Here is a 17394-nt window from a genome sequence, read left to right as displayed (position 1 = left end):
ATGCATTCATGAATTCCTGTAGTTCCGTTTTAAAAGTAATGTCTGGCATAAATGTTTGAGTGAAAGCAGTCTGATCTTATTCGTCAAGAGCTGGGCTTTGTTTGCTGATTGACCTATCGAGAAAGAGGGAAGTAACATGTTAATAACTTATGTTTTCACAACTAAGTTCTATATTCTCCTTTTGTTTTTCTTCTGCTTGTAGAAAAAGCATGGACCCATTTGCCAAAAAACTTCTGCCAAGAAAAGGAAGACATTCGATTCCAGCCGACAGAGAGCAGAAGGAACTGACATACCCACAGTAAAACCTCTTAAGCCACGGGTATGTTATAATTTACTTTGCATATGAACATTTTAGGCAAACTATGTATGCATTATAATAAGGCTTATTTCTGCTGGCAATTCATGATAATTAGATCAACTAGGATCTGGAAGAAATCTAACTATAACGTTGTGTACTAAAATAAGGCACGTACTTAGCTTGAAGTAAGAGCTGGAAACATATAAAGCTCTTTCTTTTTTGGCTTCTTAGCCAGAACCACCCAAAAAACCTTCCAACTGGAGACGAAAGCATGAGGAATTTATAGCAACTATACGAGCAGCCAAAGGACTTAATCTTAAAGATGGTGGAAAACTCCCTCCACCACCTCCGCCATCATATGACCCTGGTATGTAAAACAATTGAGTTCTGTAGAGATTTTTTTTTTTTAAACTTAATTTGTAAAAATTTGAATTGGAAAGGAATTTGTTGGAATACAATATTCACAAGTTCTTCAAGATGACTGTCTGATTATCCCTATGCAGATGCTGGTTTGTGAGTGTGGGTCTGGGTGGCTAGCATCCTGTGTAGCTTTCAAAGCCCATGACTTTCTTTTTAATGCATCGAAAGGTAGTTGTGGCCAACTTGCAGCTTGCTACCATCTTATAAACCATAGGCTGGACAAATTGTTTCAACACCTTGTTTCTGTACACAACAGTGGAGCTGCTCAGAAAGAGCAGACTACCACTGGATGGATAAGAAATATAAGGCTCGATCATGGAAAGGATCATTAATAATGGAGTTGTATAGGTTCTGAATTACAAGCAGAAGAGCCCAGCACTAAATCTAGCTTGGAAAAGCTACTAAAATGATGCTCCCTTGGTTCCAGAAACCGCAAATGAGTTTGAAGCAAAGGAAGTAACTATTCAGCCCGCCTGAAAGCAGATAGGAGGTAAAGGGGAGAGAAAGATATTGTGCCTCTGTTTCTCTTCCTTCCGTTTTTTACTTTTTCCAAGTTGAGTCTCCTGGCTTCATCCTGCTGCAGTGGGTAAGACTTAGGAGGAGGGAACCAGGAATGAAGAGAAGATACATGAATCGATCAGTGGATTCTCTTCTCACAAATAGAACAGAACAAAAATAGAGCAGGGGCAGCTACTGTTGCTTCTTTTCCATTTTATATGTAGGAGAGAGGGAGAATTATTCATGGTATCATGGAGCGTATCCATCCTCTCCTACTCAGCTCTGTCTTTGGCATGTCTGTTTCTAACTAGCTGCTAGGTTTTTTCCTTTAAAAGGAAAGAGTTCTGTATTAATATTTCCTACTTAATTGTGTGCTTTGAGTTTGCAAACAAGCAGTATTGCTGGTTCTTCTATCTGCTGTTCCACCTTTTCCACAGAAGTGCAAAATAGCCTCATGATATTAAGAAGGACCTTAAGTCACCCTATTTGCATTGAACTTGATTGCATATGTGTACTGCCCTCTTATTTTGATTAGTTTGTATTTTATAAAGCTTACCTTGAATCCTAACAGTTCCTCTGGACGTACAAAGAGTACTTCCAGATAGTCAGGTGGCTGACTGGTGCTAAGCATTTTACAAAAGGATGAAGATACAATCCCTGATTCTTGAAAAAGTATACATTAATCCTCTACAGTCTGATCCATTTACTTTAGCGGGCTTTGAAAGTCTTCTGTGGGAACTGAGCTGTACGTCAGCTAGAAATGTCTTTTCTTATTATCTAGTGGCTTCCATGGCTGCTTCATTCATCTATTTTGCTTTTTTTAATCCTTTTTTTTAACTTTGTTTGGGCCTATGTTGGTTTGACTACATAGATATTGTAGTTCTGCTTCTGAATTTCTGTCTCTTAAGTTATAGTTTGAGTATTTTGACAGTAGTGGAATTTATGTAAAATAAAGAAATACAAAATCATTATTATCACATGAGATTTGCATACTGTCACTTCTCTGAAGTATTCCTGTGTTCTTCCTGTGTCCTTTGCTCACACTTCTTGGGTCACAGTTCATGGTCTGGTGGCCACTACATCATTTGACTTACTCAAAATTGTTTGTTAATTTAAAGGGATAACTACTTAAGCTACATCTGCTGCATTTGGAGTAGTAACATGTAATCCAAATTTTATTTTGGATTGTATAATATCTAACTGTAATCTTGGAGGCAGTGACTGTTGAATCTCTCCTCATTTTCTTCAGTACATTTCTAAAATCACCTAGGAACATACTAATTTAACCTGCTTTGCCAGCGTCCAGCTCTTCTGAAGTTGATGTTTACATGATTTTGAATACTGCAGTCTGGGAAATTCAACATCCATATCTCTGGACACTAAAATGTGTATCTGAAACTGCAGTCCAAACATTTTACTTTCCAAGGGCAGTGTATTTTAAGGGGTATATTTCCAGCATACAGATGAGGGATCTTTTAGTATTTTAAACATTTACATAGCCTTTCTGTTTTTTCCCCAATGTTAGTAATAGTATTTCCTGCTAGTGGTAGTTTGTGATTTGACTAAATTAATCTTGAAAAATAATACAGCCACCAATTACACTGTTTTGCATGTCTCTATAGATATCTCCTAATTTTGGCTGGATTTCGTCTGATTCTTTTTTTTTTGTTGTTAAATTTCCCATTTTTTTTTTTATTATCATTTCCAGTATTGCAGTTAGTATTTCTCAGTCCTTTCAGAATTGCCAGAGGAAACAGATTTTGTTGTCTTTTGCTATTTGTATGGGAAAGGTTTTAATGCATTTTCATATCTTGAACAAACTGAACTGTGTTGTGTTTTTTTTGTTTAGCCTCTTCACTTCCTTCCAGCTGATATCCCTGCCATGTCCATATGCCTCTTTGGCCACCTTCTCTGCTGAATAGCATCTCTCAAAGTGTTTCTGATTTTGCTTAGATTATTTCTGATCCTTAACCACTCTTCTCATTCTTACCCATCAAACAAGAAACATCTTTTGTGTTATGTGTGGACAATATTCTTTTCCCCAGCAATCTGTGTTTCATTTTGAGATTCAAGAGGCCTTAATTTTCTCTGGGGGTGCTGCTGGGGCTGGTCTTTAAAAGATTTTAAAACACTTTATTTTTTTAAAACACGTTATTAATGTTAGGTTTTTATGTTTTTAAGATTACATTCAGTGTCCATATTGTCAGAGGAGATTTAATGAAAATGCAGCTGACAGACACATCAATTTCTGTAAGGAACAAGCAGCACGTATTACTAATAAGGGGAAATTGGCAGCTGATACCAAGGGGAAGCTTCCTACTCGAACACAGGTGAACTACAACATTTTTCTTAACTTCTAGCTTGCATTCGACATCAAATCAAGCTTGTTAAATAGCGTGTTGCTCTTAAATGGAATTAACTATTTTATTCTGCAATTTTATTATTTGTGCTAGACTGAAATTAGATGCTAAGCATGGAAGAGGTTTTTGCTTTCTTATGAGAGTTGCAGAGAGCCATAAATCAGATGGCAGCAGTTGCAAAGCCAAAAACAGTCATAAATGTAGTTCAGAGATTTGTGAAAATGGCAGGTAAGGGTAGCAGCAGGAAGTAGAGATGCAGTATTTGTAAAGAAAGTTGAATTTCTGTTGTACAAGTCTTCTGAATCCAATTCAAGACTGTTTCTTAAGTGAACAAAAAAAGGTACATGACTACAGGACAACTGACAGCAATATTTTGGCTAGTTAGAGGCTTAGAGGAATTCAGGTGTATTAAGGTAAGAACTGCAGTAGTTAACTTATGATGGAAACAAATGAAGGATTGAAGTGTATGTATGTCTTCATTTGGTGGTAACGCTCTTTTTTCTGGAAGCTGTGAAGAGTTAAACAGACATAAGCAGTTACTTAGTGATTCTTGCACTGTGTTCTGAGTCAGTGCTGGGACTGGTCTAGAGCACACAGGTGAAAGTAAGATTTGAAAGACAAAAATGATCCTACTCTTGAGTATTCTTTTTAAAGTTACTGGTAATAAGGTGATAATGTTAATTTTATCAGACAGCTGTGGAAAAAGATGACAAAAGCTGTAGAAAAGTGGAAGATACACAGAGACATAGAGTTAAACGAAAAAACAAAACCACTGAGTTAGATAATCTTTCCTACTAGTATCGTCTGTATGTATAAGAAAGCAGACTAGTGGAAACCATTTGCATGATCCCATACCAGAAACAGTTTACCTAGTAGGTAATCATCATCTGTTTTCCCACAGTACCTGAGATAACTGCCTATTGTGTTATATAGTTTGATTTAATTGCTTAAATTTCTAGGTTGTATTTTGTTACAGTACAAACCTGCTGCAGTTAAGAAGATGCCTTCTGTAGGATCAACACCATCATCATCACGCTTACCACAGCCAAGTGGTGTTAGCAAAACTGTTGTAGGTATGAAATGAATGTTATGAATTTTCCATTTCCTTTCTAAATATTAGTTCTCAAACTAAGCAGTAACAGTAGTATAATTGTAATAGCTGGAAGGATTTCTACAGCATTGCCCAGTGATTTAAACTGATGGAGTAAAAAAATTCATAGGAGTTCAGTGTTACATGAGTGGATAAGATGGTGTCTATTTTTCATAATACAATTTTTTTAATCAATGTTTTTGTGACCTGATTTTTTTGACTTACATATACGATGGCTATATACTTTATTGTTGAAATTGATACAGTGGTTTGTAAAAACTGATTTAAATTAAAGTTGGAAGGGGCACTGATTGGCATCTATACAACAAGACTCTTGAGCACATAGGATTCTCTTCTGTTTTATATATCAGGTCAAATTAGTTTTTTCTGAATTGAACCTGCAAAAGCATTCTGTGTAGTAATGCATAATTGTATCAAATACTGATCTGTCACCTGAGATATTTCTGTTGCTTAATTCAGTAACTATATGCTGAATATGATCATGAATTGGTGAAAATACATAGTCAAGCCATGTATATTATAATTATGCAAACGCTGGTCTTATTCTGATTTCAGATATCATCAGATATTAAACATGTCCTGTTTGTACATACTTTGATATTCTAGACTTTTCTTTCCTTTTTCTTTCTGAAGAAAGTAATTGAGATCCAGTGTTTTTAATTAGAATAGAACATCATGTCTCAATTGTGTATTTTCTGTAAATTTCTGGAAACTTATGTGCTTTTTCCTCGTATCTTGACACTTGTTCAGATCTTGTTATTTCTAAAACTCTTGTTTTGAATTTTACAATTAAAAAATATGTAATGAATTGTATCATTCCAGCAGCAAAATCTTACATTTTCTTATATTTCCATGCTTGCTTTCAACTGCAAGGTGCCTCTTCAAGTAAAACGCTATCTTCGTCTGGATCCAGCGGGAGCAAAATTCAAACATTATCACCAGCTCATAAAAACTCATTGGGAATGGTGAACCCACAAGCAGGGTAAGTTTCCCTTTAACGTTGTCATTTATGCTTTATTTCATGTTTACGTTGTGCTAGTTCTAGAAGTCTCTGTTTCACTTGCATTTTTTTCCTGTGAGCTTCAGAAGTTCAGTGTTTTGAATTTATCCTTTATTTATAAACACAATGTTTAAGGAACATTGGAGTAGGCAAAGATGCATTTTCTAATGTTAAAATAACAGCAAGGAAGTCAAGTGATAAAAAAAGATATAAAGTAGATTAAAAAGTTATAGAATATGCAGAAGTGGTTGGAGCTATAATTGTTTTTCTTTGTAAAAGTGAAGAGACTTAAAAAAGGAGAAAGCATTAGGCATAATTTTCTGCAATTCGTGGAAATAAAAGAAGGAGGCCTCTGCCACAGACCACAAGCCAATTGTGACAGGATCTTCCCTCTTAGCACAAAAGGATGGATACTTTCCCTCTTCCCTTTCCTGTCTTAAAATACTCAAGAGACAACAAATGAATGAGCACAAATAAGGCAATGGAAACCAGTGGCCTACAACAGCAACAAGAAGTGGTAGATGTAGATTACTGGAGTTCAGTGAAAGGGTGTGTACGATCAAGGCTGTTACTGGTATTTTGATAGGGGGGTAGTCAGTGCACACTATCTCAAAGAAGAAATATATGGAAGTGATTGAAGAAAAGTAGTGCAATTTTACAGAAGTTTGAGGAGCATCAAGGAGCACTGAGAGAAAACAAAAAATACAAAGTGATTGCAGTTATAACACTGGTGATTGAAGAAGACTTATTCCTATAAAAATGAGTATCAGATTGGTGAAGGCTGCATACCGTGGAGAAAAACAATGGCTTAAGTTTGTGAGGAAGAAAAAGGATGTTCTGAAAGAACTCATGGGGATGGACAGCTTTATTAATTATACAAAACTAGTGATTTTTAGTTTATCATTCTTAAGTCTTACAAGTTACGCACAAGTATGAATTACAGCTCTGTCATACGTCCCTCCTAACACCATGTAGCATGAGGATGCAGTTCTGTCCCTCCTTGCTGTACCCACTCATAGTAAGTCTTTCAGACACAGACCAGAGGCAGAGTCCATGAGGCTGTCAGAATTTTTTTTTTTTTTTATTATTTCCCCCCCTGCCTGTCCAGTGTCCTAGTAGTCTTTGGTCTACAGGTCAGCTTCACTACTGTTTGTAGGCATCTGTGCTTCGACTGTCAGAAAATCCCACCCTCTGTTATGATGTTTTTTATCACATTTCTCCATTTTCAGAAGTTGAATTAACACCTACTGATGAGTGGCAAACAAGCAGGTCTGCAAACCACAGTAAAAAAGTCAGCTGAGATAATTTGAAGGCATGTTTCTGACCCCAGTGCTGAATCCCAGCTGTCTGGAAAAGGCTTTTTCCTGTTGACAGAGTATCTAATTGCAGTCTGTATTTGTTTGTGAGGGTGCACAGGTTTTGGTCTTCACTTCTTAACAAGGAAGTTCTATTTAGTTTTACCAGCCAGTTGCTCACTGGACTTACTACTTTGTAGTCTTCCATTTCCTCTTCTGAAGCTTGGAGGAAGAATTGTGACATGACCAAGCCAAGTAGCAGTTAATATATGGAGAGGTGTTTGCACAGGTTCTCTCTGTTCATGCATGCTGTTAACCGCAAATAGATGACTTCTGGCTGGCATAACTCTCAGATAATGATCTCTGCTGAGAGACAGTGAATGTTAGCTTGGCTTATAACCTCACTTAATTGCCTACACAAGTTCCAGTTTTTAAGAGTATGGATGTGATGAGTGTGTTTCTGCCTGCAGTCCTTCTCACTTCTCTGCTCTGAAAAACTTGTGTTCTCTTCTTGTCTTTGCCAGCCAGTCCTTATGATTTCTTCTTGGTCATACTAACCAGTCTTCTCACAGATGGCTGTTAAATGTGTCCCTTTCCTACTACTTTGCGTTCTTTTAGCTACTTTGCGTTCACTTCTGAGAACAAGCTTGTCAGGAGTTACGTTGAAGCAAAGAGGTGTAGGAGCGGTTACTACATGGAAGAGTTAGGTGCCTCAGATTGGTCACTAGTGACAATTTTGGCCGTAATCATCTCAGCCTTAGTATCGGGGTGTGAGGGGGAAATATGTAGGGTTCTGTTGAAATACCTACAAAATTATATCAGAGCAGGGACTGAGACGCTAACAGTCAACATCCTAAGAGTGTGAGAATAGTTAATACTGTAGTGACACAGATTTTAAACATTAAAACATCTTATAATTTAGGCTATAGCTAATTGCAGCTAGAATTACTTTATAAAATAAAAGCGCTTTTAAAAATTTATAAAAATAACCTTCATTAGGATGAAACAAGATGTATTTCTTTTGCTACATTTACGATTTAACCAGTAAAATGACAAGCTATAGCATGAGATCTGGGATTCTGTTGTACCTAAGTCAGGCAGAGCTCATGCTGTAAGGTGTCATACTCTTCCTTCTGAGTTGTTAGTGAACTGATTTACCTAGCACAGTGTTGCACATGTATTGTTTTAAGGGCAATTTTTCAAATGGAATGTGAAGGGATCACCTGATATTTTTGTTTTACTTTTTTTTTCTTTGCAAATATTTAAGAGTCTACACACTTTTTTGACCAGGTTAAATTCCAGTTTTCGCTGTAAGAAACAAGCTCCTGCAGTTTGCCCTAAGGCAAACTGTAATTTTGGGGGTTATTTTTATGTGTTAATTAAATGAAACCTTCCATTTTTTGCCTAGATTGTTGTAATTCCAGATTTGGCAGGGAGGTAGCGAGGCTTAATAGTAGAATTACAATTATGTTGTGCAATATCAAGGATGAATTATATGTATGTTGGAGGGGGGCAATTTAATCAGACACTGCTTCTTTCTGTAGAATCGTGGTACCTGTTCTCTATGATGGATATGCAAAGGGACAAGAAATTACTATGTGCTGACTAATGTAATAGCCAGAAGTGATTAAAATATACAGGCATGCAGTTTCCCTCTTGCTCTTTAGGTGGCACTCTTGAACTGCTGCCTGAAACTATTGTGAAAGGCACATGAAGCTGTTCGTGCATTTGTGTTAAACGTGAAGGCTAAAACAAACTGGGTCTCTAAGGTGTTTAGTTCTGTAAAGGAAAGATTCTTGAACTTCATTTCATATAAAGTTCAACTTCAATATCGCAGTATAAATTTGTATTTTGTATGAGCAGAAATGCAACCAAATTTTATGAACTCCCTTAAGTCATTTTTGCTATACTATTTCTTTTTTTAATTTGAATTCTCCTCTTCTGCTCCCCAAGTAAAGGACTACTGAGAGAGCACACCACAGCATCATCAACATAAGCTAGGTTAGCGTTAGTGAGGCTTACTTTGTACACGTAGATCAGGATGTGTCAGCTGAGCTCTGCTATGAGAGTTTTCTTTTTCTGCCTGGACGGAGTAAGAGCACAGCCAGTTATAAGTATTAATGGAGGTGTAGCATAAGGACATTGTTTCTGAGTTGTAGAGAAGCAAGCAAGAGTAGCATCTGATTCTGTATTGTAGTCAGTAGGAAAACCTTCATTCATCTTTTTGATGTTGAAGAACTGGGAAAAAGAAAATTAATTCTACATAAATTGTAATTAGGCTTATATTTTGATAGTGAATCATGTTAAGCTCCTAAATTTGATACGTATTTTGTAAGAGTACAGAGTTTAGTACTGTCTTACGTTTCTTGAGGGATAGGGCAGTTCTAGTAAGCTGTCAGAAGTAAGCTCCTGATCTTCAGGAGAAAAAATTGGATAGGTTTTTCTTCCTGTCCTAAGGCTAAGCAAACAGGCAAACTCCACACCCCCCTCCCCCCCCAAACTGTTTTGCCTAGCAGAACTTGACACAACTGTTTGTGGCCAGTCAGGAATCTTTTGCATGTACAGATTAATTGTCTATGCATGTTTCATTTATGAACAGTATGTACTTTTTTTACTGGGACTTGGAAAATTACATAATGTTTTCAATATGGCAAATGAACCCTTAGAAATTACTTTGTCATTTTTGTTTTATTTTGGGGATAAAACATACTATTTAATGTTAAGCTGATCAAAGTTATGCCTCCTGGGAATCACGTCTGTTAGTGACACATCCAGTACTGTCTTACAGCTGAAATGCAATATGAATGGTACACCTAACCAGTATCAGTAAATTTTAAATTCCACTTATATATTTGCCATACAGCATGTGTAGCCTTTAAAAACATTATATTTTTAAAATAGCTTGTTCCTTTCATTAAGACTATAACTTACACAGCTTTGTTCAATGAAATCAAGGTAAATAAGAAGTTGTCTTGGTGGTCTTTGCATTTCAGAAGATTCTTATGATTGTGCTTTTTTTTTTTTCATTAGTACATGAAAGGGCCGTCAGCTCTGGGTTTTTTGGTTTTGTTTTTTAAGTGTGGAAGAATACTGTAGTTATTTATTTTGGCAGTATCATGACTGCTTCTAGGTTATATGTCTTCGGTATTCTATGCTGTAGGTGCCTGGAATTCACAGATTATGTTGAGAAATTGTTTAACGTTCAGAAAAGAGCTGAGAAAATATGATAGGTTGGAGTATGTGTCTTGCAGTGTCAAAGACCTCAGTCTTACTTCTCAGTCCTTGGGAAATATGTAAAGAGTGTGTATTTGGTCAAACAGGAATTGATTAAGCATTTCCTGAGTTAATTAGTTTGAACTAGAACATCTGTTTGGGAGGAGGACTGGGAAGAGGAACTCTAGGGGAACTTATCTTATAGCCTGCATTATTTGGGGCTAAATTGTCAAGACTAAAATCTCAGTGTACCCTGCTGACTTTATAATAAATGAATATCATTTAGCATTGTTCAATTTTTGTTTCTTATGGGGAGATTTCTTTTAATGCTTTAGAGATGTTATGTGGATTGCAAGGTTCACACCAGAAGCTTCCCAAAAAACAAATTATGTTGCAAGCTTTATAGGTTCTGTGCCTTTTAATATGATGTTATTGTAAAAGGAGTATGAAAAGTAGTATGATATGGGTGTTGGAGATACACAAGAGCTTTATTTTTTTGTATCTATACATTAAAAGCTATATTGAAAATAATATGCTTCCTTGACAGCAATTAGTTGTTTAGTAATTTTCCTGGCATTGTAGTTTATTAAGATTGTATGACAAGAATCAGAAAACTGCACAGTAATTTTAAGAAATTATTTCTGTCAGTGTGAGGGTGTGTTTTGTGGGTTTTCCTTGTTTGTTTTTTCCTTATGACTTCCCTTTAGGGGTAGGAAGCTTACAGAAGAGTTAAGCTTCAGCTATCCAGACATTTCTATCCGTTTTGCTTGGTTTGTTTCTTTATAGTTCTTTAATTTCAGAAGGATCAATAAAAATACTCTGTGTCATCATTTTCCAGTTAAGGCTTAAGTTACTAGGCTTTTTTTGAGAAGAAAAAACTTTGATTACATTATTGAGATAGGGGTGGAGATATAATGGGCTTTTTGCAGGTTTTACTGTATGGTTTAAGGTGATAAAAATGCAGAACTTTACTTGAAGACCTAATTTTTCTAATATAAGTTGTGATTTCTCAAAAGCTACAATTGTCCTTATGATGATGCATGGGAGGGATGGTGGTGTGTTTTATTTTGGTTTTTTTTATTTATTTGTTTGTTTAATGTTTTTAAAATTTGATTTTTGGTTTATTCTTTTTGGTTTGGAAATGTTATCCATAATAGTAAAAAAGTATTAAAGTATTGCCTGTGTGTATAGTACTGTCTATTGTGAGTGGATTTTTTGATATTAAAACAAAGTTGTTTTTCTTTCAGGCTTTCCTCTGTTCTTTTCTCCATTAAAAAAAAAAAAAGAGAATGGAAGACATGTTATTCTCTCTGGGCACAATGTTCAGCCTTGACCAAAAAAGTGAAAAAGGAAAAATTTTCTTTCTTGCTAATTCTAAAGTTAAGGAGGCTTGTACTTACATCTCTGTTATTTTCTAACATCTTAATAAAGTTACTATGACTTGTAATTATGAGCCCCCTTTTCTAGGTCTGATAAGTTTGACATTATGAAAGCTATTCTTAAAAGGAAAAAAGGCCAAATGTAAGTGCACTGTGCAGATTGTGAGGATAACTGGCATTAGTTTTTTGTTTTGTTTAAAAAAGAATTAAAAAAAAAATGCATTGGAAACCTAATCCAAATATAAATCTATGAAATCCTCTCCTCTTTAAAGTAAGAATCACCCTTTTGTTTGCTGGATTTTTAAAGTCAGATTTGTACTTTTTTTTTTTTTTTTAGTCAATGGGAATTCTTTGGGAATATAAGTATTTAATTGTGAGTACTTTTTTTTTTTGCGATAACTTGAATAGCAATCTAGCAATCTCCTTATGAGTACCCCTTTATATATTTTAGTAGTAAGATGGACAAGTTAGGCCCACCACTGCGAACTGGAAGAGATGTGCAAAGGTTTCATGACACTGATACAAAAACAGACAGTACCATCAAAAGACCAAATGAGTTGTTGCCTATGAAGAAGTAAGTATTACAAATCAGCGTGGTTTATCTGTTTTGCAGAAATGTTCCTCCAAAGCACTGGAATAGTAAAAGTGTGACCTTGACAGACATCTGCTGCCCAGTATGTCTTCAATATAAATGCTGTGGGAGAAGAGTATATAGTATAATTAGTATAAGTATCTGTTTCATGCTAGGTAAACAGCTTCATAGTAGGACACGAAAGTTGAAGACTTTTCTCAGATTTGATTTCTTCTGTCACTGATTGATTATGGACTAAGAGTAATGAACTTCTATCTTTGTAAACCTGAGATAAAACTGAATTTGCATGATGTAAAGCTGAAGTAAGCATTTAAGCCTGGTAACTGTACAAATATGTGCCTTACAGGGAAATGTTTTATGACAAAGTAATTTTATACTCTTAAAGTCAAATATTTCCTTCTACTTCTTTTACTTTTGACTTATTTGACTTTTAAAGTCAAATTTTTACTTCTACTGAGTCAATTATTTCCTCCTACTTCTGTAAGATAGCTGTGGTGGTCCAAGAATGTAAGCAAGGCAGATTTTGTAATGAGAAGTAAAGTCCTTTATTAAGTCCAACTTATGTCATTGTCATATAAAGACTTCTGAATATTCAGCAAGTTTAAGATCTAAGTTTGGAAGAAAGGGTATTCCAATCCTTTGAAAAGGAAATAGATACTATATTGTGGCTAACCCTTTGTTATAATTTAGAAGATGCCAAATTCAAATGGGCTGATTCTTCGTAAACAATACCTTAAAGCATACTGCAAAAAAGAAATTAGTAATGAATTATGTGGCACATAAATGGAATGTAATGCTTTAAATAGTAGAAATGTGTCTAAATCTCTTAATGCTGTTTTAGTGTTGTAAGCAAAGCTGAAGTATCTTTGAGACAGGGCCAGAATATTTGAACTTGGGTTTCAATTTGAAGAAGGAAAAGTAATGAAAGAGGGGGGAGCTCTTTTTAGGCAAACAGAAATTTAATTTTTTTTGTTCCTTTGCATGTTTGGTTAGAGCTATAAATCGTGTGAACCATCAAAAATTAGGTCAGTTTTTCATTTTATGAAACGTTACTAAGATGTTGAAAATTTGCCTTAGTGAGTTACTAAACGGGCTTATAATAGCCCCTATCCATAGAGCAGGGATTTGGTTTTTCTTCTTGAGAGAACTTCTTTAAGAGTATAGGCACTTATTCCGCTCTTCGTAACATCACTGTTGTTCTTACTCAAATGTCCACTGAGTTCGTGAATTAAATCTGGCTTCCTTGCAGGAGGTTATTCAATATGTTATGTACCAACAGCATTCAACAAATGTGAATAGCTACTAGCCGTTGTTAAATTCAGCATAGCAATGTGGATGGTTACAGTTTATGGCAACGGTTTCTGGACTTCGGGATACATGCCATTAGTCATAAGGAACTTATTTATAATTTTGCCCAGAACCATGAGCTGTTGTGGGTGACAGTGATAGCTGTCAAGAATATCTGAAAACGCCTTGTCTAGGAAGCAAGCTTGATATTTCAGTATTTTATGGCAAAATCCAACCAAATTGTGAATGTGTAAATAGAAAAAGACAAGCTTCTTTTACAAATTTCTTTCAGTTTTTCATTTTGCAAGCAGTGGTAATACAACTAGATGTACAATGTGAGCTGCTTTAGGAAGGGAAGTCACCTTCAGTCTTACTTCTTTTGAAATTGGGAATGGATAATGAACATCTTTAACGGTATGTCCAGATTTTAAGAGTTCAAGGTGGCATTGGTACACAGCCTCATCTGCTGTCAGGCTCCATTAATACTTCACGTGATAGAACTTAGAACAGGGATTTATATAGCTTTGCAAAAACAAAACAAAGAAAGAAATCCAACCAAACAGAAGAAACAACAGAACTGGACAAGTAGATAGAAGTGGCAGAGGTTGGACAGATTGGAAGAGACCAAGCTGTGGTGGCAAAAGTTGAGATAATCAGGAATGTCTGACTTTGTTGGAAGACATCTGTCTCTAGAGATCAGATTGCAACTTAAGAATGCAATTTCAAGATTTGTCATCAAATATACATGAAACCTGCTGCTAATTATGTGTCTAGATCGGGGATGAATAAAGCTGTAGACAGTGGCAGCCTGCTACTTCTGCCATTTTTTATGAGTAAATCAACAAAAATCATTGCAGTTAATAAGACTCATACTAAAGTTTCTAGTCTGAAAATAGATTTCGTTTTTTCTGTATTTTTAGAAAACTAATTGGGGAAAAAAATCTGCAGAAACTATGCAGAAAGCTATGTTTAAACATTTCAGAATTCAGATGTCCTGTTAAATCTTTAATGAATGATGTTCTGTCTGTTCATGGGACTCTGCCCCCCTCAATAGACAGAGTGGACAGTGTACTTTCAATGTGGCTTTTTAATATTTTGATTTTTTTTTTCTGGTTCAATCAGTGGCCTGTATGCTCTACTAGACACCATACAAATCCTGTTTTTAAGACACTGATTTCTGGGAAATTTCTCTAGTATACACCTAGTACTAAAGCATCAGGTGAATTTTCAGAGTACCTAGTGGGATGAGGGTATATTATACATATTGTAGAGAACTGAACAGTTGAAATACAGGAAAGAATAGTGGACAATTTTTCATGTTAATTTCTTTCAAATATCTAGGACTCCTAGCATTATGTTCAAAACCGATTGATTCAAAGTATACCCTGAAGAGACCTCAGTTTAAGAAATTAATGCTGTTGGTTTTGAAAAAGTAGTATGTTGGTCTCAAGTTGAAAATCCAGAGAAAACTGAGTCAGTAATACTTTTGAAAAATTTGTTTTAAATTACTTGGGAGTTGTCTAAACAGGAATTGAGACACAATTCTGTTCTTTGCATCATTGTCTGATCATCCCTGATCCATGATGATCCATACCATTTCTGTGTCTACAGCTGAATTTTTCTTTATATGCTCTTCTGGCTTCCATAACAAGTAAAGTAACGGTCCAGTATGTTCTTTCTACTATTGAGCTATTTCTATTCGCTATTGAGCTCTCATGAATTTTACTCAATTGTAAGCAAAGGTCTCTCTTCAGTGTAAAATGAGGTGGGGGAAATAACACAAGATAGATTATTTAGTATCTGTACTGTTGTGCATACTTGTAACAGTGTAATTTAGGTTACACTTAGAACTTTTATCCTGGAATTATGTAACTAACATAACTTTTAACAGGTTTTAATTCTGATATAACTTAGGTAGTGCTTTTCAGTCTGCACAGTATTTTTTTTAAATAAAACCATCTTTAGAATCTCCTTGCTAAGTAAGAGGGCAGACAGGAAAACTAATGGAGAAGGTTGGTGTTCTGCCCAGTGAGCCAGAATCTTTGATGGTTCCACTCTACCTGTTGCATGTAGAAGCCATTCTTGTTAAACCTGAATACCTTAGTTAGATATAATTTGACTTGATTTAATCTTAAATTTAGTTCCTGATTTCCACTTTTGTGCTTAACCTTTTGATCCCTTTTCCACTGAAATGTTTAAGTGATGGAAGGAGCTGAAAAGCCATCTTTAGCCTATGCTCATAACATGAAGGAAGAAATGTTTTATGCAACATGTCTAAAATTCAGGAGTTATTACTTTGTTCCTCATTTGTGTCAGTGTTGCATTTGAAGTTACTGGAGTTGAATGCATTTCCTTATATATACTTAGAAAACCAAACCAAGACTAAGTTGTTTATAATTCTGAAAGGAGCAGTTAGGTTCATCTGAAGGGACAAAAAAAAAAAAAAAATCACTTTTGGGTTTTTGTTGCTGATTGGGCTCTTGGTGACTAATTTTTTAAATGGAGTCTTGTTTTAAATTTTTTTTTTAATGTCCATGAGCCAGTCCCACCTTAAATTTCATTTATGCATCGGTGTTCAAGAATGAGAACAGAAGAACTTGGTGGGTCATGCACAAGATGTCATAGTCACTGAAGTCTTGCCAAAGAAGAAGAAATCCCAGTGAATGGTAATTCTTTTGAGCAATGACGACAAATTCTGTCCTTGGTCACTGATGATAAAAGGATGTCCCTTCGTATCTCTTTTTCTTCGTGCTACTCAGATTTTTCAGAGGATTCTGATGTTTCTCTACTCCTCAAAGCAAGCAGTGAGATGTTCTGTATGTTTAGGATGTGCTATTCATTGCATACTGCCTTCTCATAAAACCCATGAGTCTTGAGGAAAGCAGCTTTCACAGCTATGTGGTCATACTATTGAAGCCAACTTTAAGAACACTGTGACAGGCTAGAAAAAAATTAGGCTGTAATGCCCAGCTGGACAGACTTTCTTTCCTCTCCTCCTTCTATTTATATTTATAAATAGAATATTTATGCTTTGAAGAAGGAGGATCTACAGCATTATGTGAGAAGTTTGCATCCTAAATAAAGTCTGTGGCTATGAAGAAAAAAAAAGTCTGGTGAGTCACTTCATATTGGTCATCAAGTATTGAGAATATGGTATCCTTTCTACATTTTTTTAAACTATTAAGACCTGCAGTCAGCTGCTTTATTTCTCTGAAAGCTCTGCCAGTCCTAAAAAGTGACTTGTAGTCTGTCAAGGTAGACATTAGAACATACTAAATAACCGGTAGTGCAGTATTTTAGTGTGATAGCAAGTGAAACACATGAACAGGAAGAGACTTGCTGTTCAGTTTAGCTTGTCATTGTAAGATTCAAGTCATATTCAGTCCAAACCACACAAGTTCATGCCAAAGCTCTTCTGTCTGCTCTTGGTAGGAAATAAATTATATTTTTTATACAATTAATTGATATGTAGATTGTTGAACTAATTTTTTTGTATCATTTGTAAATGCGTATTCTTGTATATATTTCTGTGTGTATATAAACCATCAGATATTTGTTCTGTTTTAGAGGCGCAACAAAAACACGGACATCAACCCCTCCTAGTGTGGCAAGAACCATGAGCACGGGTGCTCTAACAAACAAAAGAAAAACTAGCAATTCAGACAGTTACTCAAGGTAGCTTTTAACTTTGTGGATTTTTTCAGCAATAGAACCTTCATTAAAGGGGAGTACTTACTGCAAAAGAAGTTGGGGAAAATACTGTTGTCTGCAGTTAATAGATAACTCATGGTCAATATTATTTGGCATGTTTAAGATACTCAATATATTTTGCATAGTTATCATATAACAGAACACCTTTGTCATCAGCTGTCTCAGATGTGCACAGAAGACAGTGTTAGAAATGTCAAAAACATCTTAGGAGCTGTTGAAAAAATAAATGA

General features: G+C 35.5%; 1 protein-coding gene across 1 annotated transcript in view; it reads left to right on the top strand.

Annotated features, from left to right (window-relative positions):
* The window catches only part of ZC2HC1A (zinc finger C2HC-type containing 1A), a 36910-nt gene that overhangs the window by 13160 nt on the left and 6356 nt on the right, over positions 1 to 17394 (top strand). Inside the window, exons 3-9 of the mRNA XM_050891670.1 lie at positions 203 to 319; positions 530 to 665; positions 3398 to 3546; positions 4553 to 4649; positions 5561 to 5669; positions 12029 to 12148; positions 17021 to 17128. Of these exons, the coding sequence (XP_050747627.1) occupies positions 203 to 319; positions 530 to 665; positions 3398 to 3546; positions 4553 to 4649; positions 5561 to 5669; positions 12029 to 12148; positions 17021 to 17128 (836 nt within the window). The remainder of the gene's footprint in view (positions 1 to 202; positions 320 to 529; positions 666 to 3397; positions 3547 to 4552; positions 4650 to 5560; positions 5670 to 12028; positions 12149 to 17020; positions 17129 to 17394) is intronic.

This window comes from Gymnogyps californianus, chromosome 2 (genome assembly GCF_018139145.2).
Source record: "Gymnogyps californianus isolate 813 chromosome 2, ASM1813914v2, whole genome shotgun sequence".
Lineage (NCBI taxonomy): Eukaryota > Metazoa > Chordata > Aves > Accipitriformes > Cathartidae > Gymnogyps > Gymnogyps californianus.
This window is presented reverse-complemented; position numbering and strand designations above follow the sequence as displayed.